General features: G+C 29.7%; 2 protein-coding genes across 2 annotated transcripts; both read left to right on the plus strand.

Annotated features, from left to right (window-relative positions):
- The first annotated feature begins 1,407 nt into the window (after window positions 1-1,407).
- On the plus strand, window positions 1,408-2,615 carry LOC129975205 (uncharacterized). Its single transcript, XM_056088196.1, has 2 exons — window positions 1,408-2,498; window positions 2,567-2,615. Exons 1-2 carry the CDS (start codon window positions 1,408-1,410, stop codon window positions 2,613-2,615), a joined length of 1,140 nt encoding a protein of 379 aa, XP_055944171.1.
- Window positions 2,616-2,640: 25 nt separating this feature from the next.
- Window positions 2,641-4,476, plus strand: LOC129975214 (ATP-dependent DNA helicase pif1-like). The gene has a single exon (XM_056088208.1). The coding sequence runs from the start codon at window positions 2,734-2,736 to the stop codon at window positions 4,474-4,476; it is 1,743 nt and encodes a 580-aa protein (XP_055944183.1). The 5' UTR covers window positions 2,641-2,733.
- Window positions 4,477-26,525: the final 22,049 nt, after the last annotated feature.

The raw sequence follows: 26,525 nt of genomic DNA on the forward strand, positions 1-26,525 counted from the left end.
CAATTGCATCGAGAAGAGCCAGAAGATACACGAGCTGAACGCAATGAAGTCAGAAGATTAGAACAACGACAATCACGCCGTTTCACAGTCAATAGACGAAGAACAAATGACCAACAACGACAACAGGTACATCGAGCATTTATATCTGATTCATTCCTGCGTCTAGCATTCCAGTATGAACCCGATATTGAATATTATGCTCATTCAAAAGTGGTAATTGGTGCTATGGACAAGGAATGTCCGCATTGTCATGCTCTGAAATTCAAAAATGAGCCAGCTGGGATGTGTTGCGCGTCGGGAAAAGTGCAACTACCTGAAATTGAAACACCACCTGAACCATTGAACGGCTTACTTATCGGCACGGATCCAGATTCTAACGTGTTCCTGAAGTCAATTCGAAGATTCAATTCATGCTTTCAAATGACATCGTTCGGAGCAACAGAAATAGTTCGAAATACTAATGCAAATGGTCAACAATTCAATTCTACATTCAAAATCAGAGGCCAAGTTTATCATAAAATGGGCTCACTGCTGCCAATGCCAAACGAACCACATAAATTCTTACAAATCTACTTTATGGGCGGCGAGGATTCCGGAAGCGCACTTGCCAATCGCGTGAATGCACGTTGTGATTATAATAACCTTGATTCACTTTATGCCAGGCGCATCGTCAGCGAGCTAGAAGCTCTTTTGAACGAGCACAACGAGTTGTTGAAAATATTCAAATCACATATGCACCAATTACAAAGCGATAATCACGCTATCGTCATTAATCCTGATAAAACACCAGCTGGAGAGCATATTCGTAGATTCAATGCACCCGTTGTTGATGATGTTGCTGGAATCATGGTTGGCGATTGTACAGCTGCACGAGAAATTCTGATTCGTAGAAGAAATAATAATCTTCAGTTCATTGCTGACATCGTTCATATGACGCTCTCTAATATCCGCTAATATTCTGGAAGGGACAAGACGGATATTGCATAAACATAAAACAACGAGATCCCGTATCAGGTACTTCATTCGTTATTGATTTGATCATTAATCATTTAACAAAACAATTAAATTATTGAACGTAATAAATTTAAATTAATTTTTATGAACAAATATTACAGGAGCTGAAACAAACAAGAACGTTAGCTCAAAGGATTATTATGCGTACCGATTAATGATTAGACGTGGCCTGGACAACGTCATTTTACGATGTCGTGAGCTTTGTCAACAATTCATGGTCGACATGACGCGAAGATTGAGAGCGAACGACTACGATACTTACGATATAATCAACAAAAGCTGCGCGCGGAAGAGTACATTCATTTGCGAGACGCTATCAACAACAACGCCGACGTCGCCGAAATTGGTAACCATGTCATTTTACCATCATCGTACGTAGGCAGTCCACGTCATATGCAAGAATATATACAGGATGCTCTGACTTTCGTGCGCGAATATGGACGACCATGTTTATTTATCACGTTCACATGTAATCCAAAATGGCCAGAGATTACATCTTTGCTACTACCTGGCCAAAATGCAATACATCGCCATGACATTACAGCACGTGTGTTCAGACAAAAGTTGAAGTCTTTAATAAGTTTCATTACTAAATCACATGTATTTGGTCCCACACGTTGCTGGATGTATTCGGTTGAGTGGCAAAAGCGAGGATTACCTCATGCACACATTTTGGTTTGGTTCATCTACAAAATTCGTCCTGAAGAAATCGATAGTATCATTTCTGCGGAAATTCCAGATCCATCCACTGACCAACTGCTGTTTGATATTGTTACAACAAACATGATTCATGGTCCATGTGGTACTCTTAATAGTTCATCGCCTTGCATGGCTGATGGAAAATGTACTAAAAATTTCCCTAAAGATTTTACCAATGATACGGTCACAAATAACGACGGATACCCAATATATCGTCGAAGAAATCCTGAAAATGGCGGACAGTCATTTATTAAAAATATCATCAACACAGACATTGATATTGACAATCGTTGGGTGGTGCCATATTCGCCTCTGCTGAGCAAGACATATAATGCTCATATTAATGTTGAGTTCTGCAGTTCTGTGAAGAGCATCAAATACATTTGCAAGTATGTCCATAAAGGCAGTGATATGGCTGTGTTTAGAGTGGAAAATACTAATGTGAATGCTCCTCCAGTGAATAAAAACGACGAAATAACGCTCTACCAAATTGGTCGGTACATCAGCTCCAATGAAGCTGCTTGGCGTATCTTTGGTTTTCCAATTCATGAACGGGATCCAGCAGTTGTTCAGTTAGCCATCCATCTTGAAAACGGTCAGCGTGTATTTTTCACGAACGAGACAGCGATTGATCGTGCAATAAATCCACCTAAAACTACACTCACTGCATTTTTTGAATTGTGTAATCGTGCGGATGATTTTGTTGCCTTTGCACGAACATTACTCTATTCACAAGTACCACGATATTTCACATGGACTCAAACAAAAACATGGATGCCCCGCAAGCAAGGCTCACCAGTTGCTGCATGTCTCAATTTATTTAAATCAAACGCCTTGGGGCGATTATTTACAGTCAATCCAAGACACACGGAGTGCTTTTATCTTCGACTGTTGTTGGTTAATGTTGCTGGCCCATTATCATTTCAAGATATACGTAAAGTGAATGGGCAACAATATCCAACGTATAAAGATGCATGCCTTGCACTCGGCTTGCTGGAAGACGACAACCAGTGGGAATGCATGCTTGCTGAAGCTGCATTGAACTGTACAGCAATACAAATTCGTCTACTATTCGCTATAGTGTTGACTACATGTTTCCCAGCCCGAGCACAGATATTATGGGAAAATCACAAAGATTCAATGACTGATGATATATTGCATCAACATCGTATACGGTGCCACGATCTAACCATAACATTCAGCGACGAAATGTACAATGAAGCATTGATTGCTATTGAGGATCTTTGCATTGTCATTGCCAACTTACCACTTAGTAATTTCGGTATGAATTCGCCAAATCGAACTGCATCTGATTTAATGAATACTGAAATGAATCGTGAACTGCAGTACAGTACTGTAGAAATGGCAGCGATTGTTGCCCGCAATGTCCCACTAATGAATGAGGAACAAAGAACCATTTATGATCGCATTATGCTCGCAGTTTCAGCTGGACAAGGTGGGTTCTTCTTTTTGGATGCACCGGGTGGAACTGGCAAAACATTCGTTATTTCGCTAATTCTTGCTGAAATACGATCAAATAATGGCATCGCATTGGCCGTTGCATCATCGGGCATTGCAGCAACTTTATTGGATGGAGGTAGAACAGCTCATTCAGTATTTAAGCTGCCACTAAATATTCAGAATAACCCTGACGCAGTATGCAACATTAAGAAACAATCGTCCATGGCCACTGTGCTGAAACGGTGTAAAATTATTATTTGGGATGAATGTACTATGGCACACAAACATTCACTTGAGGCGTTGAACAGGACATTGAAAGATATTAAAAACAGTGACAAACTATTTGGCGGAACTCTGTTGGTCCTTTCAGGTGATTTCAGACAAACACTTCCAGTCATTCCACGTTCAACATACGCTGATGAGATCAACGCTTGCTTAAAATCATCTCCATTGTGGCGTAATGTTGAAAAATTACAGCTAAAAATAAATATGCGCGTTCAAATGCTTCAAGATCCATCCGCTGAAACATTTTCAAAACAACTCTTAGATATCGGTGATGGAAAAGTTGCTATAGATGAAACTGGATACGTAAAATTACCGACCGATTTCTGCACAATCGCTGATTCGCAAGATACTCTCATTGAACAAATATTTCCCGATGTACACACACAGTACATAAATCATGAGTGGCTTGCAGAAAGAGCGATTTTAGCGGCAAAAAATGTAGACGTTGACAATTTAAATCTGAAGATACAAATGTTGTTGCCAGGGAACTTGGTATCATATAAATCTATTGATACAGTTTGCGACGACAGCGAAGCAGTAAATTTTCCCACAGAGTTTTTGAACTCACTGGATTTGCCAGGCATGCCACCGCATAATTTACAATTAAAGGTTGGATCTCCAATTATCTTGCTTCGTAATTTGAACCCGCCCCGGCTGTGCAACGGTACGCGATTAGTCATTCAAAAATTAATGAAAAACGTGATCGAAGCCAGGATTTTAAATGGCAAGTTCAGAGGTGAAAATATACTCATACCACGGATTCCTATTATACCTACAGATGTGCCAATTCAATTCAAACGTATTCAGTTTCCGATTAGATTGGCATTTGCAATGACTATCAACAAATCTCAAGGTCAAACGATGTCTGTTTGTGGATTAGATTTGAGAACACCATGTTTTTCACACGGACAATTATACGTGGCATGCTCTCGAGTGGGTAAACCATCCAGTTTGTTTGTGTTAGCTAAAGATGGACTAACAAAAAATATTGTTCACGCTATAGCATTAAGAGATTGATATTGTTTAATAGTGTTCATGTCGTAATTGTTTAATTAATGATATATAATTTTAAGGAATAAATTATAATAACTTAAAAATAATGTTTGCCTTTTGTTATTTTTATATTCCCTCATCGTTCACAGCGCTCCGTGCTTATTTCACGCATATCCCACATTCTTACATACATGCATACTTACAATAAGTAAGCTATTTTTTGTCTACACTAGAAATTACTAGGAAATTATTTATATGGCAAAACAACGTTTGCCGGGTCAGCTAGTATATATATATATATATATATATATATATATATATATAGAACTTACATTATCGGTATCTTAGTGTTGAGTTTTCCTATTGATAAGGAAAGACATGAATTAAGAATGTACGATAATTAGTTTTGAAAATAAATGAATAATTTAAGAAACTATTCTCAAAAGGAAATATTGTGATGTATTTTTTTAATTAAAAATGTAATTTCGTTCAAAAGATAAGCCAAAATTTCGTGATGGAGAAAAAAGAAAATATTTTTCTAATTTTTAAACTTTGATGGAGAAATTTTCACAAAAAGTGTTTGAAAAATGTTATTTGAAAGCATTGTTCCATGAATTATTTTAATCATTCAACTTTCCAGAAGCTTTCTGTCTTATTACCTCATCATGGAAATGAAAAGAACTGGAAATATTTCCCAAATGGTTTATGATAAAAAAAAATAATTAATAGTTGAAATGCCTTTACAACAATTAGATAAATTGTTTTTAATATGCCATCACAGAGTAGGATTGATTATTTTTAAAATTTAAAACTAAAACTAATTCTTTTCCTCATATAAATATTATTCTATGTATTCCAGATTAGAAAAAAAATCCGTATTTTACATTCCATTTTTTTTATCGTACTATGAAGACTGCCCCGTTTAGATTTTTCTAAATGAAGAATTTGTTAGCATATTTTGAAATCCTTCAAACAATATTTTCCCTATAAAATTACAAATTAAGATCTTTTGCAGCAAGGTATCATACGCACCATTTTTTAAGACTAAACTTATTTAAACATGCGTTTGTAAGAAAACACCTTCTTCGTTATCCAAATATTGTCATTGGCTTCAGTAAATTTACATAGAAAATGGATTTAAAGTATTGATTGTTTTGTGCATTTAGTATTCCAATTTTGCTAAGATTCATGTTCATTAGCGCATCTTGTTTACTTTTTAATTTATAGAATATACAAATTCTCTGCTTATACAAATTCAAATATAATGTGACTCATATTGTGTTTGGATTTAATATATTAATCCTTTATGTGATAATCATGTCTCATTTTTTTGGCAGAAAAATATTTTTCTTCAAGCATTAATTTATTTTCATGTAGATCCTAATAATACTAAGCAATTTTAAAAAGAATTTAGAAACATCATTTTTTCTTTAAGTGTCTGTCAGTGTTATTATAGGATTAAAATAGCGTTGATATGAGATTCATTCCTTGACAACGACATTAAAAGTGATGCAGAATTCTTTCTTTCTCATAGAACATGTGCCATTTTTTTCAAAGTTAGAAAAGCTTCCATAGTAGTAATTGGCAAACGATCTGAAAGGTTTGTGGATAATATGTGAAAGAAAAAAAATCTTCTTTTTTTAAATAATATATTTCCTTTTTTTTAATATCGTTAAACGTAAGAAGTGAAATAACATGCATAAAAGATAATTTAATGAAAAATGACATTAAGAAAGTTCTCAAATAGTAGCTATTTTTATTTAATGATTTGGTCAAAGTTAAAATCAAATCTTTTTTAATGTTTTAGATATATTAGCAAAACAGCTTTTTAGTTTTTCTCACTTCCCAGGTTGCACAGTTTGTACTGGAATTGGGTTCAATATTGTGAGATGATAAATTACGGCTTTCAAAATAGAAAAAAAATACAAACAAGTGCCGAAAGAAAAGAAATTTTAACCCTTTCTAAGGCCATGGGAAGTATGCTTTCCACCAAATTTATCAATTTTTGTATGAAATTATGTAGGTTGGCATAAATTTTGACAAATTTTTTTAGAAAGACAGAAACTTAGATATTTCAGTTCTTTATCTCACAAAAATGATGTGTCTTGGTTTGTCACAATTATTAATTAACTAAATTAATTAATTAATCAAATTAAGTTTATCTAATAAGTTAAATGAATCCCTTTTATTATTCTAATTTCAAGCCTAAAATTATTTTAACATAATATAACTAGAAAAAAATGGCCCTTTAAAGGGTTAAAAGATTTTTTATCTTAATATGAGATTTGTTACGTTTCAATTTGAGAAAAAACTAACTTTTCAACATTTTTACAAAACCTTTAGTCACTCATAATTGTTGAATGGCAGTAAAACTGAAATGTGAAATTATAGTTTTAAACAAAATACATAATTATGAACTTTTATTCACTTGAAAGCCAGTTTTATAATAATGATTTTAAAATTATTTCAATAGAAAGCTACTTAGATTTAAAAAAAAAAGAAAATACATATATTTTTTAACTAAAATTAAATAGTTACAACTTGAAACAAGAAATTTGCTTTGTCTTTGTCAGAAAATTAACTAGGAATGCAAAAACCTTGAAAATATTCACAAGTAAAAATTGAAAAAATTAATCAATTTCTGTTGATGCAAATACATTTTCTTTCTTTCTTAGAAATTTTAATTTGACTTCGACACTTTGCACCTTCATAAAACTTCCTACTAGTATTTTATATCTTTATTTTCTACAAAATTTTCTAATATCACAAACTCAATATTATTCGACATAATTTGAGAATATTGTTAAATGTGAAATAATTGCAAACAAGTGTAAAATCTGCAGAATGCTGCTTTTCGCCAAAATTGATACCTTTTTCTCATATTATTTTATTTTCTCTCTGACAATTATTTTTGCTTTTATCGATAAAATACATTCAACATGTGTGTCTTAATATAAATAATAGAATAAGTCATTTTGAATATGCATTACTTATGTATATTCCACAATGAGTTCAACCAATTATTGCGCACATTTGATTTAAGAAGGAATGAAGAATCAAGCTTTCAAATTCAGTATTTTCTTGAATATTCAATTAATTCGAAATTATCGAATATTTTGCATGTTTGTGTTTACATTTTGAGTTAATCTATCTATATTTTTAAAAATGTTCTTTCAATTTTTTACTTCTTTAGACAACGCTTTTATTGGCCTTAAACTAACGATTCAACAATGATTAAGAATAAGCTTAAGTCAATCGCCGAAATGCAAGAAACTTTTCCTACACTTCAGCATTTGTAATTAAAATTTGCAATGATACCGTAAAATCAAAAAAAAAAAAATATTGTTAGCTTAGTGAGGAAAGTAGTTAATGGTGATTTCTAAAATTTGTCTGATTGAATGGGCAATTTTAGTTTAAAGAAAACATTTAAAGGATTTTATATTTTATAATATTTTATACAAAAGTAGTTCTTACTAAAGTTTTGTAGTTTTACAATTAAATGGATTTTAATTTCAGGAAACATCGAATATTATAACTAGTATAGAAATAAAAGGGAAATAGATGGAACTCCAAGAAATGTTTAGTTGGAAAATGGAAAAAAAAATCGCAACTAAAATTCAATTAAATTTACTCTATAATCTCACGCCTGACCAAGTAATCATCTCTGGTAATTGGGATGATTTCTTACAAGAACATAGTGTTCTTTGAACTGTATATTTTGGAAGGGAAATAGAACTGCTTTTCTCTCAGATTTTCTTACGTTGAGAGTTGCATGGGTTATAGAATTTACTTTGTCTTTTCCGAACAATAACAGACAGTTTTTTGTAATAAGTGATGAATCATCTAATTAGAAAAATTTCAGAACTGTATTAACATTTCAAATAAAAAAAATTATAAAAATGAACTATATTCCTCAGATTTTGCGCAAATAAATAAACTGGATTTTAAATACTTCAAAGACATTGCTTATTGTGAGAAAAAATCGCATCCTACTTCTTTTTTTTTTCATCTTAAAAGTCTGAAAAAATAAAAGTTTAGGGAAAGCAGTTACAAAAAGATATTTCACCATTCCTTTTGCACAAAAAAAATCGACAAAAATAAAACAAATTTTATTTTAAAGATCAAAAAGGAAGAGAGAAAAGAAAAGGAGTTCTTTGAATTGTGGAATGCTTTATCCTGCCTATAACAACTCAACGGACGAACGATTGCTTTGAGTTAAAAAAGCTTCCTTAAGAATCGATGGCATATTTTACAGTTTCTGCTCTCGTTCTTTTTTTCGCTTCCTGCTGCTTCTTTTTCTTTTATATATCCAGTTCCTTATCTTATATTTTCTTATTTTTATTTTTATATATTGTTATTATTATCTTGGGGTCTTACAGAATTTTGTTTTGCTATGCTCCGCTGCCATCGCTCTTCCATTCCGCGGTTAGTTGGGCTTAGTGTAAACAAACTTAAAGTTGCCTTTTCGCTTCCAAGGGTATACAATTGACTGTTTTGGTGCTTTTGAGGCTGAATTAGAAACTGATATTTCTGGGCAAATTGCTATGCGAGCTGGGAGGCAAAGGATTTGGTAAAATAAAATTTAAAATGAAAAACGAATTTTCATCTTTGTTAAAAATGATTATTTGTTTTTAGGAGACAGTGGAAAGGATCCCGAATTTTGTGAAATATGATTAAAGTTATTATGTCATTATTGTTATTTTCTATTTTTTCTAATCTTTTTCAAAGGATATTTTTGTTACAAAAATGAAACTTCTTAATTATACATTACATACTAGATTGTGGTAAACTACTGATGTCAAAACTTAATTGAATCTATGGATATCAGTGACTCTCGGTTCATCTGGAAAATGAAAACATTCACCTAACGTAAATTAATTTATAAATACGTATTGCTGAAGTTATATATAAATCTGAGGACATTGGAAAGCTATATAAATTAGAAAACGAAAGAAACGTTTTCATCATGCAATATAGCTGTTATAACTAATAAAATTTAATTTGACATTACGTGATTGCGAATAGTATTATCTGGCGATTTTTTGTTTTGCGTCACACATTTGGAAACATTTCTATCGGTCTTAATATATGGAAGATTACTATATTAGAAATAATTCAAGATTTCTCGTCACCTATCAATCCATCCTTTAGGAAATTAAACCCTAACTGGAGATATCAATTTCCTCATGCGGTCAGAGAGAGGGAATCTGAATGACACCATTGTTATTTTTCTTTTTTGTCATTTATAAAAATCAATGGAATTTATTTTGGAAATGCAATTTATTCTGGAAATCATGCAGTTGCCAAAACTATTAAAAATATTAATGTTTAAAATGTCAAATGTTATGATATTAAATTTTGGAAAGATGTTATAAGAGAAAACCTGAACAATCTTTTAATAAGTATTTGCATCGATTAGATATTACGAAATTGCACTAATGTTAATAACTATGGGAATTTAACAAAAAAAAAAATGTAGAATACGATATTTTGAAATATTATTTTAAAAATATTTCTTTATTATTTCTGCATTATTCAAATTAAATGTACAAGGGGTGTTTAAATGAAAAGGTACGAAAGTCGTAACAACGTAACCGTTAACATATTTGCCTATGTCCCTATGGAAGAACGTAGCGAGACATCTAGGGATGCGTTTGGAGTCTCCAGCGTAGATCGGAGTATGTTGAGCGCCAGCATGCGCAGGAGAGAGCAGAAGCTCTTATATAGACCTCCGTCCAATTGATGTTGCAGTGCATGTGAAGACAAGGTGACGTTCGCATTATAAAACTCGAGGATTGAGGAACAGCGAGGAGTTATCCGATTTCTGTTAGCGGAAGGTGTTACACCGGCCGCTATTCATTGCCGGATGCTTACCGTGTAGAGGAAAGACTGTGTGTCAGACAACTCAGTGAGAAAATAGAGTTTCCGTTTTCGTGCAGGCAGTGAGAATTTGGTTGATGATCCAGACCAAGCCAGGCAAACACAGTCATCACGACCGATCTCATCGACAAGATGGACAACCTAGTGAGAAGTGATCAGGAGTGTCACATTTCGAATGTTGGCGGTGAAGGCGGATGTCAGCGTTGGAAGAGTGTGGACAATTGTTCACGACAGGCTGAGTTATAGGAAGGTGTGCGCACAGTGGGTTCCGAAGCAGCTGATAGACCAGCTCAAGGAACTGCGTATGGGCCTAGCTCTTGAACATCTGTTTTTGCATCATCAAAACCTCACTTTCCTGGAGCGGATCGTCACAGGTGATGAGAACTTATGGCATCACTATAAAGACAAAGACAAGAGACAAAGCAGGACAGCATATAGTGGAAGCATATGTCAACATCTCCACCTAAAAAGTTCAACGCCGTGGCGTCAGCAGGCAATATGTTGCTCACCGTCTTTTTCGATGTCCAAGGTCAGCTACTTGTTGACTTCCTCGAGCACAAAAAGACCATCAACTCCGATGAGACTGTGTGATACTCCGAAAACTACGCGGGTTCACCAAGAACAAAAGATCGGCGCTACTCACGGAGGGAGTGGTTCTGCTCCATGATAACGCGCGTCCACAAGTCTCCAGGATCACACACACGGAACTGACCAAGTTAAAGTGGGATCAGCGCGACTATCCTTCCTGCAGCCCGTACATGTAACCCTGTGATTTTCATATGTTTAGTCCCCTGAAAAAACATCTGAAAGGGAAGCGCTTCAACTCGGATGGCGAATTCAAGGACGCTGTGAAGGACTGGGTCTCGTCACGGCCACAGGAATTCTAGGAAAAAGGAATCCTTCAGCTCGTTAGTCAATGGAATCGTTGTGCCCAGGCCAATGGTGTATGCTTTCAATAAAGTCTTCATTTATACCCACAGTGTAGTTTCTTACCTTTCCATTTGAACTCCCCTTATAGTTTCAGTGAAAGGAGTCAATGAATCCATAAATAACATTTAAGAAAAACTTTGAAAAAGAATAACTCGATTATAAATATGTGTTCATTCGTAGACTTTTGCCACCATACTGCTGAAAGAACAACTTGAAGGTATTGATATTATTGTATTGGATAAAATATCACATGATAATTCATCCAATAATCTGGGGATGGGAGTCATATTGTCTCCCATCCCCAGTTACGCGTTAAGCGTTTGTCATTGCTCTCACTGCTTCTAAAATGGCACATCTAGCAATAAATATGCTACAATATATTCTGTGGTAACAATAAAATAATTTATTGTATCCAGGATTTGCTGTGGGGTGACCTTTGACTCGAAAATAATCAGTGAGTGGACATAAGGGCCATGAAAACAATAACAACAGTTTGATTCCTTTGTTCACACACTAAAATACGACATGGAAGAAAATAAGTGAGGGATTGTGAGGAATAGACTTCAGATGAATCTTAGACTGTCATTGCTAATCTATGCCTACTGATTAGAGGGAGAGTTTCTATTTGAAAAATTGATTTAAACATGGAAATCGATAATAAGATACCTGTTGAAGAAACTGGCAACACATATTTTAAGATGAAACACATATTCCCACATGAAAACAACACCGCTTTCACTAAATCCAGTTCCACTTCTTCTGTTAAAATTGCGCCTCCTTTGTTACAAAAAAAAAAAGAAAAAAAAAGAAAGAGAAATTGCATTTCGGTGAAGATGTTTCATCACTTGCTCTTACCAAAGAAGAAACTGAATAACAGAAATTATATGATTTACCAGATTTGAAAAAATGGAAAAATAAGACATTTCTCACAATCACGGATTTCCCTATATTTTAGATCACTACACAAGAAATAAGTTTAAGAATATTTTCCGAAATTCTACTGCATATGCAATAGATTCCATTTCTGTTTGGTCTCGCTTCCCGGATCTGAATTTCATTTTAAAGTATTTTCCTACGGCTTGCGCTTTTGTATATTATTTATTATTTTTTTTTAATTCTTCAGAATTTTAAATTACCATGTCCCTCTATTTTTGTATTCTGTCATGCGCGCGAAAATTTAGTATTTCTCCAAACAGTTTTGCAGCTTATTTCACTTTAGTATAAGCTGAAAATATGTAGAATTGATGTCAAAATTTCAGGAAAGAAATAAGTTTAAATACTGAAATGTATTTGAATTTTTCTATCATATTTGGAAACAATGATATAAAGGGTAGATAATGATAGAAAATATTCTATGCTTATTTTGCCACATTGTTTTGAGTTTTAAGTCTTACACATTCGTTACTTTTTTTCTCAAATATTTCCGAATCGAACCTTATGATATGTTCTATATCTGTAAATTTTTTAAGTGTATCCTTCTAATAAAGCTATTATTAAAAATACCTTCGAATATTTTATTTTAAATTCAAATATTTATAATTTATGATTATTATAATAAAAATAAAAATCACTATATCTATGTATGTTTATATAATCCACAACTCCTCCTATATAACGGTGCAGAATTAAATCTCTAAAATACTGCTAACTTCCTAAAATACAAAGTTAATTATTTCAATTATTTATAAATTAGTCAATTTTTTTGATCTTTTTACATCAAGTCCATTGCTGTTAGTTTAAAAAATGTTAGTTTAAACTTACAATAGAAGAAAGAAAGCAACCATGTTTTACAATTGTAAACATGGGCGGCTTCTTTCACAATGCAAGTAAACTGTAAATGCATTGCAAATTGCACTGTTAAGGAAAGATCACAGACCTATTTTGTATCAATTGTGGCCAATCAGAATATCTTGCATCCTGGTGAATGCACAGAAAATTATCTTGATCATGCATATTTCTTATGTAGATTGTCTTTCTACTGGAAATCCATTTACTGTTATAACAAGAGCAACATTTAATAATCACTAGCCTATGTCTTTTGCAGATTTTATTCTTGTTGGAATACCAAACCCATATCAATTCATCGACCCTGTAATCATTAATTAATTAACGGATCATTAAATTATTAAAAACATGTAAATCATTAATAAATGGATTTCTTGGATATATGAATATAGCTGCAAATATAAAATATACCAAATCGAAAAATGAAGAGTAATTATTTTTTATCAATATTCTTCTTGAGCAATCTTTCATGTTTTTACCTTCCAGGTTCGCTGTGGAAGGACTTCGTAGTCCTTGAGTATTTCTTCTGCACTACATCTTGATTTACCCTGATAAATTTTCTCTAATATTCTCGTCTAGATTCGTTTCTGATGGCTCATATGCTAAAGATACTCAATCTAAATTTATCTGCTCATATAGAGTTTATAAGTCATCTTTTTGTTGGTGCTTTCTTTCTTAATTTTAAAGTTTCATCAATTTCATTTCATCAATTTTGTCTGACATGGCACAAATTTTTTTTTTTCATAGGTGTCGAAGATGCGCAGATGAAGGTCCCATTTGGCTGCCGGTACATTGCAGAATTCCTTCTTCACTCTGATGCAACGTCTTTAATGGATTTAAAATTAATGATTTGAGTTTCCAAAATGTTCTTTAAAACTTTTCTTTTAACAAATAAAACAACGAATCATTTTCTAAAAACCAATTTTGTCATATTAATATAAAATATATTTATAAATTACGGAGAAATTGAGTTATTTGGGTTTTACTGAGTTATTAGTGTTTTTTAAATTATCTGGTTAGTACGATTTTTTTTTAATTTTAACTAAAAAAACATTTCAGATGTCAAAAGGAATTTTCATATGATATTTTATACAAAACATGTTTTGTCATATCTAGATGATTTTGATCCAATGCAACTTCGGGTATATAAATAATTATAAAATAAATTATTGATATTAATTTGCATTATTTATACAAATATCGGTTATAAAAGTGTGTTAAAATAATTTATAATAGAGAAAACGGGTGCATTTTTTTGTGAAAATGTCTATTTTTACCTCTTTTTATTAAAATATTTTTGTTTATTCTGAACGATAAAATTATTTTCCTTGAAGAATATTTTTTTATGTATTATTAACTAAAAAATAGGCATTCAATCAGCAAGTTCATTAACCTGAAAGTTAAGAACAAATTTATTTAATTTTTCAGCAGCTAACGGATTTTTTTAAGATTGAGTTTGAGCTTTTAATTATATTAGAAATATTTAGCCATCGTTTAACGGACAGATGAAAGTTATTTCAAAGATTTCTAATTTTAAAAAAACCCCTTGAATATATAAATGTGCGTTAGAGGGTAAGAACTAATGAGTGAATTAGAGAAGTTAAAACAATTTAGACAATTTAGAAATTATTTAATGAAGACTTCCTTCATCGCAAGTTTTGAAACAGACAAAAAAAATCTTCATTAGATTTCGTTCATTTTGTCGCTACATCTTGGAAGTATAAGTAATGATGAAAAGGTTGAATTTACAACTTCACAGCGATAATGTGTAGTTTTTTTGAAGTTAGATAAATTAACATAAGTGGAACCCCTCAAAAAATTCTTTTAAACATGCTTCATATATAAAAAGAAAATAATAACTTTTATTATTTTGTGTGTGTGTGTGTGTGTGTGTGTGTGTGTGTGTGTGTGATTTCGTAGCGAAAAGATATACGCAAAATCCGATTATACGTTCCTGAAGTGTGTATAACGCTCGTTTTCTTACAGATACCACAATACACTTAAGGAAACATATTTCTTTTTTCAAGGAAGAGAAGAATGAAAGCAAAAATGCTCTTTAAAAATAAAGAAATCAGAGGAAGCAAAGGGACGGAAGTTCTTTGAATTATGGAATATCCCACTCCTCCCCTCTCTCTCTCTCTTCTGCAGTACATACGAATACGAATGTATTGTTCAAAAATACAAAAGAATGTATTTCTGACAAAGTCAGTACTTCCATCGTTTTAGTTTCGGCGTCCCTTTTTCCTAATTCAGTTAGTTTAGTTTTCAAATTGTTCTCAGAAATTCTACTTAACAGCATATCATTATTTTTACAGTCAAAGGAATAAACAGCAAAAAAAATGTGAAATCATTGACAATTATCTTGGAATTTTATATTTAATGACGATCTTGACATAATTTACAAATCGCCAAGCAAATATATTGACGAAATGTTGTCATCTTATGTAAACACTTCTTGGCGTAATCTGAAATTCACCAAATAAAGCCTTACGTTGTCAAAATAAATGTGTATCAGTCTAAGTTTATAAATTTAATTAACTAATTTTGATTGTGTTTTTTTATATATTATCGTTATTTGTTTTGAAAAATTCCAAACATTTATATTGTTAGTTTTCAACTGTCATCTTCTATATCTTTTAGTTCAGGATTGAGCTGCTTCCAAAATAACAGACTTTGCAATTTTACACTCACACTTCTTTGGTAACCTGCATTGTATCTTTTGATATCAAGTAATAAATTAAAAACTAATGATCTCTGTAACGGTAGTTCGAAACAGAGTCATTGAAAATACTTTCATATTTAAAATTATATAAACAAATATTTTCAAGATTTTTGCTCACTGATCCTGTTTACAAATTTAAAGCGGTGCATAAATTAAAACATTTGGATAGTAATTATATTTTATAAAAAATAATTCTTTTTAAGATAAAAGATAAAAGTAAAGTAGATATTAATTTGAAGACAAATTTCAAGTGTTATTTTTTCACTATTCACAGTAATGATTGCATAAAAACTGCAGTCTTTGCACATTTAGTGCAGAAATCGAGCTTTATATACATTTTGACAGAGCAATTCAAACCTGCTGTATCAGGATTCTTGAGAAGAATTTATAATGTCAGTTGTATTGACAATACCAAAATTTCTTTTTTCCATTCGGACTTCAGAATTGACTGTAAGGAAATAAAAAAAAAATTTAAAAAAAAAAAAAAAACTTTTGTGCATTTTTGAATAATATATTTATATGAAAGAAGGAATACTGCAACATTTTTGATGAGGAGTTGGTAGTTTAATTTTAATACAAAACCCCAGGTTTGGCTTTTGTTGACACAAAAGTTGACTCAAACACATTGTAAATATCAAGATACATGATCAAATTAAATTATGGTAAACATTCTAAATTGAAACCTATCTATTTCAATTAAAACGTTAAAAAAGTGACAAATGATAGAAACAATATTATATAATGAAAGAAACAAATCGACTGCAAAAACTAGAAGACATTAGGAAAAAGACTTTCATCCATTATATCGTTAAGTGATAAAATTGTTTCAAATAAAAACCATTGATTTTGGATATTAAAAACTGTGTGTACGGTTATAAATGTATACTGAAACAGAATAGAATGTTTGGAGCGAATTACAAATGTGTAAGACTTACCCAAAAGTAATTGCTTTCGTGTAAAATCTATATGTATAATATGGAGACGAATCAATATAGTCTCATTTCTCAGAAATAAAGCAACATGTGCTCTGCTAAGTTCAGGTTTTCATCTAAGGATTATAATTCTTATTTTCTTGCAAATTCCACTTTATATTTTCTGAAATTTATCTTTCTATTTTCTTTCTATTTTTTTTTTTTATAATTCTTGTTTCTTGCAAATCCCACAAGCCATATTGTGTAAATAGGCTTCCTGATGTAGCATTTTATATCCTGCAAATATGATTTATGATTCAGAAATCCCTTTATAAAAGGATTGTTCTTTTAGGTAATAAGTTAGAGGTAAAGTCCTCCAACTTATTCCTTATATAATGCCCACATCGCATAACAAACATTATGTTAAATCCCTAAATTTTAAAATCTTCTTAAAGAAAAAACTGTCATCAATCGATTATTTGAGAAATCAATTTATTGTAATCGCTGAAAAACTCTCATGCAATCTGTGCATATACAGAATTAGCACGTTCGTTCTTTCGATAGACTTTGTAAACCACCAAAGATAACTATAGAAGCACTTATAGAGAATGTAGAACAATAATTTGAAAAGTCATAGTGCAACCAACGGAGTCAGTATTTCACCATTTTCAAAGTCTTCATCAAAGTTCATCATATTTCAGAGTTATCAGTAAAGAAATTAATAGAAAATAGGAAATCAGACCGGAGTTTTACGTATATAAAGCGATGTTTCCAATGTTGTTATCTCGTTTTACGTTTTTCAAGCATTATTTGCAATATTGCTATTTCATTTTCAGCATAAAGCTATTTTATAATTATTTAGTATTTGGTTATTCAACATCATTACTTCAAAATGGCATAATTTGTTCTTATTCTAAATGCTGTCTTCAAAAATCTGTTCAGCATCTTATTATGGATGAAACGAGAAATAATATTTTATAAGTGAGTGATATATGATATCATAGTTTCGTTTTTGATGCATTTGGAATATACAAAACATAACTAAGATTTACTTTGAATTGCTGTTTAATAATAAATTAAATTAAACTCAAAATATTTTAAATATAATAAAAAAACTCACTTCCGTAAAATATTATGGATTAAAAAAACACTATTTATAAAATAAAATGCTCCAAAAAGAAATGTCTAAAAGAACCATATTTTATGCTCAGAAAATATTAAACGTTTCTTTAAGATTATTTCAGGGAAAGGTGTCTAGCAATCAGTTAGAAAACAAAAATGAAAATTCTTTTTTAATTATTTCTTATTTTAGCTAATACTGATTACAATTGAACAACATTTATTAAAACAGAATTCAGATTATAATTTGGTATTACTGATTATTTTTAATTCTAAAATTGTTGAGTAAAATAATTAAACACTTTTATGTCAGAAAATGTGGTTAACAGTTTAGTTCTTTCTTGTTACTGACAACTAAGCGCGTAAAGTCTATCTTTACTCTAAGGGAATTATAGTTTTCTCTCTAATCCTGTTCACGGATAACGCATCTTTGACCTTTAATAATTACATTTGTTGACCCATCCACCTCATTAGGTAGTGTTTGTACAGTCATGATAATAGACGTTACCTTATTGCTTAGTGGGGTTCAAACTCATCGCACAATATTATAGGCTATGATTTATATGATTAATTGTTGGTACTAAACAGGGTTAATATTAATTACCAATTAATCATTTTCTAATCAGAATATGCATGTTTTGTAAATATTTTTATTTTATATGAATGGAGAGCACAAATCATGAAAATTAAGTTTTTCAGGCAGAATTAAATATTATCTTTATCATATACATATGAATATTTATGATTTTTACTTAATCTGACCAGTTTTTCTTTCAAACAAACGATGATTAAAGCTAACGAGTACGTGCATTTTCAGAAAAGAACAAATATATCCACAACTGTTTGCTCGCATTTTTACAATGGGAATGTTTAAAATTGCAATTTCTCTTAGTCAGTAACTAGAGACGGGAATCAAAATGACTCCGCATTATCAGCTCTGATTATATCGTGATATTTTCTCCTTGAATACAATCATCTCCTCAGTACCTTCTAGTTGTTCTTTCAGTAGTATGTTGGCAAAAATCTAAGTATGAACAAGTGCGTATTATCTAGTTATTCTTTTTTATGTATAATAACCGAGTTATTCTTTATTTATTGAGTCATTGACTCTATAATTCTGAAACTGCTTTTAATTCGAATAATGCAAAGAGAATAAATAAATATTCTTAAAAATATTTTTGAATATTGTATTTATCATTTTTGTTCATTAAATTCTAACAGTTATTAACATTAGTGTAATTCCATAATATCTAACCGAAGTAAATATTCATTAAATAATTGTTTACGTTTTTCTTACATCTTTCCAACATTTAATATTATAACATTGAACATTTTTAATATTAATATATTTTAATATTTTTGGTAACTACATGATTTCGGGAATGCATTTTTTTTCCAGAATAAATTCTAGAGCTTCTTACAAAAGACAAAAAAGAAAAATAACAATGGAGTCATTTTGGCTCCTTGTTTCTAACCACGTAAGGAAGTTAATGTCTCAATTTACGCGTTAATGGTTGCTAATTCCTTTAATATTCTCGATATTAACCTCTATGATACTATTATTAAGAAATTTAAAGTTGATATTAATTACAGATATATATAAACTCTTCGCTGTTTTTCGCTTTTCTGCAATGATATTGTACCAATAGTAGCATAAATTACAATAAAGAAGATTATATAATTCCAGCAGAGCATCCAACTGCATATTATTGTAGAAATAAAATAAAATTCGCTGCATATCGAAAACAAAAATCGTCATCTTTTTCACTAGATTTCTTCGCCTCAAGGCAAGACAGCTGATAACTCAAATGGAATTTTTAGAAACTATTCAAAACTTTAAACCTTACGATGAATGGTTCTTTCTATTATTTTTATGAAATCATATGTTCAAATTATTTTTTCTAGAGGAAAACACTGAAACACCTGCAAAATAGAGAAGAATACAAAAGTCAGCTGACCGATTATCATACAATAAATGTATGCGAAATACTTTAAAAAATGGAAGGAATATGGATAGAAACAACTAAAAATATTGCTTCAAGAATGCGTTTTGTTAAAGAAAATTAATTTTGCATTATTTTAAGCATAGAAACAAAATTATTCATAAAACAATCTTTATACTGAACTTATACATTCACAACCTATTTACTTTTATATGTAGATCGTAAAGGCATCGCTACAGTTTGTGTTAATACAAGATAGATTTTATTACTGCTTTTAAAAGCATAAATATATAAGGAAATGTAATGACATTTCTCTGCATGCGGAGAATCAATCATGACCAACGAAAAATGAAAATATAAATATAAACATTTATTTCCTCACCAGGAGAATTTTAAACAATACTTTAACATGCATTTTGTATAAGAAAATTAATATTTTTTTATTAAATACATGGGAACAAAAATTTGTTATTAAGTATTCTTTATATTAAGCTTATACTTTCTCAACATTTACACATTTATGTGTAGAAAATGAAGTGAGGTGCAATGGAAAATTTTGCTACTTCCGGATAATAAGTCATGACACGCAAAAAATACAAATATAATAGCATAATCCTTCACCAGAACAACTTTAAAATGCATTTTGCATAAGAAAATTAATATTTAATTCTGTAATGCATGTAAAAAAATCTGTTATAAAACACTCTTTATACTAAGGTCATCCTCTTACAATGTGTACTCTTTTAGTGTAAAACATTTATGATGACCAATGATATATTCTGCCACATGCCGAACAATAATCCTGGCATACAAAATATACAAATATAAACTTCTACTACTTCAGGTCTGCAATAATAATAATTACATACTGTATTTACAACAGTATTATTGCCAACTTATAAGTTAGACGAAAAGCTGCTATCTGATTAAATAAAAAGGGCATTAAATATATGTTTTGTAATAAGTCGTTTTGTTGATAGGATTTTATATATATAACCATAATTGCTAATCACATTATTTTTATAATCATGTTAATGAAAGATTATACCTATGATTTTAATCCCTTAAATGAGATTATGATTATGGACATATAAAAAAACCATGTTACTAAATTTCTAAAAACATGTTAACGCTGTAACAATAAATTTCTGTAATATGTTTCTTGTTATATTTCAAGTCATTGCTCATATTTATTTATTTTACGCTCATATTTATTTATTTATTAAGCTATACAAAAGAACGTGGCATCTAAACAGATAAGAAATATTAACAATAAATGTAAAAAATTTAGAAAAATGCATAAAATAAAATTACGATGAATTTCGAGCAGAATTCAAAGAAAGAGTATACATAATTTCTATAAAATTTTATATAGAATTTCGTATAACATTCCTTTGAAATTGAAATAACATTTCCTTCAATTTAGTATCAAATTTGTAACAACATAAGAAATAATTTCGAATGAAATAAAATATAATTCAGATGATTGCATCACAGAACTTCAAGCACAGCATAATAGAATTAATTTCGAAGGATACATATTAATCGTAACTTTTTTCGAAGGAATGAACATAATAATCGTAACTTTTATAACAGTATAAAATAACTCTAATAATATGAAGATAAGAATTCATAATAATATCATATATTTTGAAAATAACATAAAAAACATTTAATTTTAGTTAATGTAGATAAAATCACAGATATAATACACCGTAATAACGGAAAGTAAGAAACTATGGATGGAAATACATGTTAAAAAAAAGTATCCAGTCAATGCATATGGTTATTTTTCTTATGTAAGTAAGGAGTTAAAATGACAAGACAACTTGTCAGAACAACCAGTATCCACATGCGCAGACATTTTTCTTTGTCTTCCTGAATAAACGTTGAAAAGGATATTTGCCAGCTAATAGGTTGAATTCTAACTCTGAACTGGAGCTGGAACTGGTAAATATAACAGTGTGTTCCTCAGATATTTTAGTACAATGATTTGAAAAGAAAACCTCAGTTATTTATTAGTTAATATACAGTAAATTCTCTAAGTATAGCAATGGAGGTGTTTTAAAGAAAAATCTTAAAGTGATTGTTTTTGTGAATGATTGATGCATTTTTGGAAATAATAATATCAAATAATTTTAAAATTATAAAATAAGATGAAATAAGCATAATATTAATTTCTGAAGAATAACATAAAATTAATTAATAAATTTAATTATTTTTAATAACATTTCTATAATATTTTACCTAATTATAATTTTAATTTTTGTAACATAACACAATTTTAATTTCTATAATTTTAACAGGATTATATCTTTAATTTCTTTAAAATAACTATGTTTAATTTCTATTACTTTTAACATAATTGTTATATTAAATTCTGTAAAATAGTATTAATTTCATTTCGATAATTTTTAACAGAATTATAATTTAATTTCTGTTAATAACTTTGAATCTCATTGATGAAAAAAAACATAATTTTTTTTCAGGATAATAAAGTATCTTAAGAATAAATAATAAAATGCAAAATACTATAATTATTGCCTAATCTAATAACCCAGTAATATGGGTAGTATTTTTAATATATCATGATATATATGGAACATGGTGTAGTACCAGCTATGGACTCCTATGGATGGTGTTTTTAATATTTTTATTGAATAGAAGTTATAAATAGCTAATTTTCTCACTTAAATCATTAATTTCTTGGTACCACACACTATTAATGTCCCAGCAGTCATCTCTGTAAATAAATTATTGCATTAGATTTATATGAATATCAGGAATGTTGGATGCACATTGTGTAAACAAAAAGTCATGCAGAAAACTTTATGTCTTGTTTTACACCTCATTAAACTAAAATCATATTATCATTTTCATTAATCATCTAAATAATACGCCATGGCACCACACACAATTAATTTAACAGCAAATATCACAGTGAAAAAAAAAATCTAAATATTAGATTTAAATAATGAAAAAATTGTAATAAAATTACAGCAATCCAATATATCAAAATATTGATATTACAATTTGAAATAATAAATCATTAATATCTGTTTATACTTCTATTGTATAAATAATAAACGACTTTATATGTAATTAAAACAATGAGTTAGTTTAAATGAAGTCTTACCAAAGATGACTAAATATACATTATGTTAATTAGTAATTTATTTAAGGCCTCACCTACTTCAAAAAATAGCGAACAAAACGTCAAATGAAAAATATTACTCCAATTTTTAAATGACAGTGCACTTGCATAATTAAAAGATACTTTTTAGCAGGGGAGCATGGCATGCTCTTATATAATGGACTCTTTGCCGCCGGCATTCATTCGATAATAAGTTTAATTTCGTGAGTGAGCTCATAAATTTTGATGAGAGACTCGATAAGTGCTGTCTCCTGATTAATCCAACTGCGTAACGCTCAAAGAACCTAATTAGATGTAATTAGTCAATAGCTTCAACATTGCTTGACATATCTGCTCAATTTTACACGGATAATGCGTGCTGCATGTGGGTCAGGGTGACAAATGATTTACATTTTTTTTTGTTCTTCTTTGATGGGTCAAGATTTATTGAACTTCTAAAGAAATTAAGACTCAAAGCTGACGAATGTTTTTTTTTAGCTTTTATGCCTTACATTTTAATTCTTTGAGTCCTTGGAAGTGTTTTGATACTTTGATGCAAATGAGATGGAATGTTAAATATTCCAGTAAGTGATATTTCATTGAAAAATGTTGAAGAAGAAATATTTATCTTTCGGAAGATACACATTAATTTTGTGGAATTATATTTTGATTATATTTTGCGGAATTATAATGGGTGTTGCCTATAATTCAATGTAATGCTTCCATAGTATTTAGAAATAATGGAAATGTTTTCTGTATATTTAGCTGTTGCATTAAAAACAGATAATATGCTATAAGAATAGACAATTCATTTAATAATATGAAGACGATAGCTCATTTAGTAATTCGAAGAATATTACATTCTTTAGCAATGGAGTGTTATGGCAAATATATGAAAAAAAAATATATTATTATAAAAAAAAAGTTACAAAACTTTCATATTTTGAAAATGGATATGAAATATTTATCTAAAGCATGTTTGAGAAATTGTTACATATATTATATTTAGAGATAAATAATTTGTTCTTTAATGTTAGTCAATGTCAATTTCAGATTGCGCTATGCTATTAGAATCTAACTCATTTCAAAAATCAAATTAGTAGCAGCATTTTTATAATTTAACAGCGATGTTTGTCAGTTAGTCAATGACGTTTTTACTTGAAGAAATAAAATATTTGTTGCTACAAATCAATTTTTATATATACTTCAGAAAACAATATTAGGACTGTTATAATAATTTCGATTGACACATTGACATGAAAACTACTTCGTTTGGATTGCTGAATTAAAGAAAGATTGATGAAATATTTGCCTTAAATCAATTTGGCATGTTATAATCATTTTTAAAATGATTATGATTATTAAAAACACAAAACAAAAGAAATGATATTTTATAAATCGTATTTAAACCGTGTTGCTTCTTAGAGTTATTTTTATTTTAATACTCAAATACAACTATCGTACTTCAAACAATATTATAACTGCTTATAAATTTATGGAATGAAGATTTGTGCTTGCCAAATATATCAAGTCTGAAATTACTTTTTATTAGAATGTTTAGTTTCAAATACTTTCAAAATAGCTAAAAAATTAAACGAAATCAAAAGTGCGAATTCAGAATAGAAAGGTTTCCATTTGATTTATATTTTGTTTTGAAATATATAATTAAGTATTGCTACATTAATATTTAAAATTTTATGATGTATAAAATAGAATCCTCAAATTGAATTAAAATTTATTTTAAAACATCATAATATTTTTAAAGATCCATATATACTTATATTTGTCTTGAAGGATACTAATGAATAACATTGCACTTTTCACTGAGTCCTACATCCATTGCTTTGAGATTGCAATGTATGCTCAAATTCGAATCGTGAAAGGAATTTAAAAGTCATTTTAAAGGATTATAAATAGTTCCATTAAGTCATATGAGCTTAGTAGATATAAAATTAAATTTGTGACAGTCGCATCAGACTTGTAAAACGCCCAGTATTTGAAGCCATTATAGCTAAGTAAAGGAGTGTATTTACCAGATCAATTGGAGTTGTGAGAAATTATAGTACCTGAAATTCTCCACGCTGATTCATATGGAAATGAATTTTCTCCTGTAATCTAGTATTTTACTTTATAAATAATATTTGCGCTTAACAGACATTATAATGGAATTTTGTCTCCAAAATATCTTAATACGTTACTCAATGAGATAAAATTGCACTTCACAATTGTTGTTACTAGTACTTTTTATTTTCAGTATTTATAATGGTTATATATTCTTAAAATTAATTAAAATTCTTATTCAGTTATTTCATTTATAAAATATTTAAAGATTTTTTGATTCAGGAAAACAAAAATACAAATAATACCTTCGATGAAAATAAGGCAGATTCACGGTTTTATTTACAAAGATTGTGTAGACATTTTTCATGAACATTTTCATAGTAAAAATGCAATGAATTTCAAAATTATATTTTTAAAAATAAAATCAGAGTATACTTTTATTTTGAAAAAAATCTTGTTTGAAGTCTTCCTTTTTCTGTAGCAATTTTAGAAGCATTTATGCAATACTAAAAAAGGTATATTTCTTGGTTGTATTCAATATCAAAAGACATAGTTTGACATTGAAATTTTCTATATGTTTCCTCTATATCAAACGATATAAGAGAAAATAAAAGAATCCCCTTAGTGATATTAAAACGAAAATAAGGTAGAGTTCGCCGAATTGTTAAATCTTATTATAAAAATACAACACAATAAGGAAAAAAGAAACATTGCGTTAACATTGGAAGCATTTTTAGTTAATATTTAATATTTTTCCTGTAATCTCTAGTATATTTTTCTATTTTTGCTGTGAGTGTTTTCTCGATGTTACCAGCAGAATTTTACTTAACATATGTAGTTCCTATAATCTGTTTTTTACAAGCTAATATAATTTTTCTTGAAAGCTTATAGACCTTTATCTAAATTTCAATGTCATCCATGCATTTCGAGGTTTCTTGAAATGTCCGCTGATGAAAAAAAAGTTGAATAAAAATTGTTTGCTGTTTAGTTTTAGCTAATTATGTTGAATTATAAGCTGGGAGATATTAGTCAGTTGACAACATCTGGAAAGAAACTGAAATTTGACTTTATAAATTATTATATAGTATTCCTTACAATCGGGAATTTTTTGGGCATTTACAGGTTAATAAAGTAAAGGTAGAGATATTTAAAAATGAGGACGGTGGTTCTTGAAAATTTCAACCTTCTGAATAAGGTTCATAATAAAGAAGAAGAAGAATATTTTTAAATGCCTAATATAAATCGAAAATAAAATATCAAATATAAAAATAATAAATATTCTCTTTTAAAGGCGAATAATTTTTCAGGTATTTTCCAAACCTATATATTTTTTATATCTATTAATATGGGTGTGATATTTATTGTTTATTATAAAAATAATATCCTCTCGGCACATTGAAGGTCTAAAAAAAATATAAAATCTTGTACTAAAGATTTCTTTAGAGAAAATCTGAGAAAGGCAGAGTTGCACTTGGCCATTTGGAAGTTTCTTTGTGTTTTTTTTTAGAAATAAGAAATTTGAGGAAAAGTTGTTGAAATCGAGAAGTTCAATTGTTCTATTCTGCTGTCTATTAAATATCTCCTTTAAT

Source organism: Argiope bruennichi, chromosome 1 (assembly GCF_947563725.1).
Source record: "Argiope bruennichi chromosome 1, qqArgBrue1.1, whole genome shotgun sequence".
Taxonomy (NCBI): Eukaryota; Metazoa; Arthropoda; class Arachnida; order Araneae; family Araneidae; genus Argiope; species Argiope bruennichi.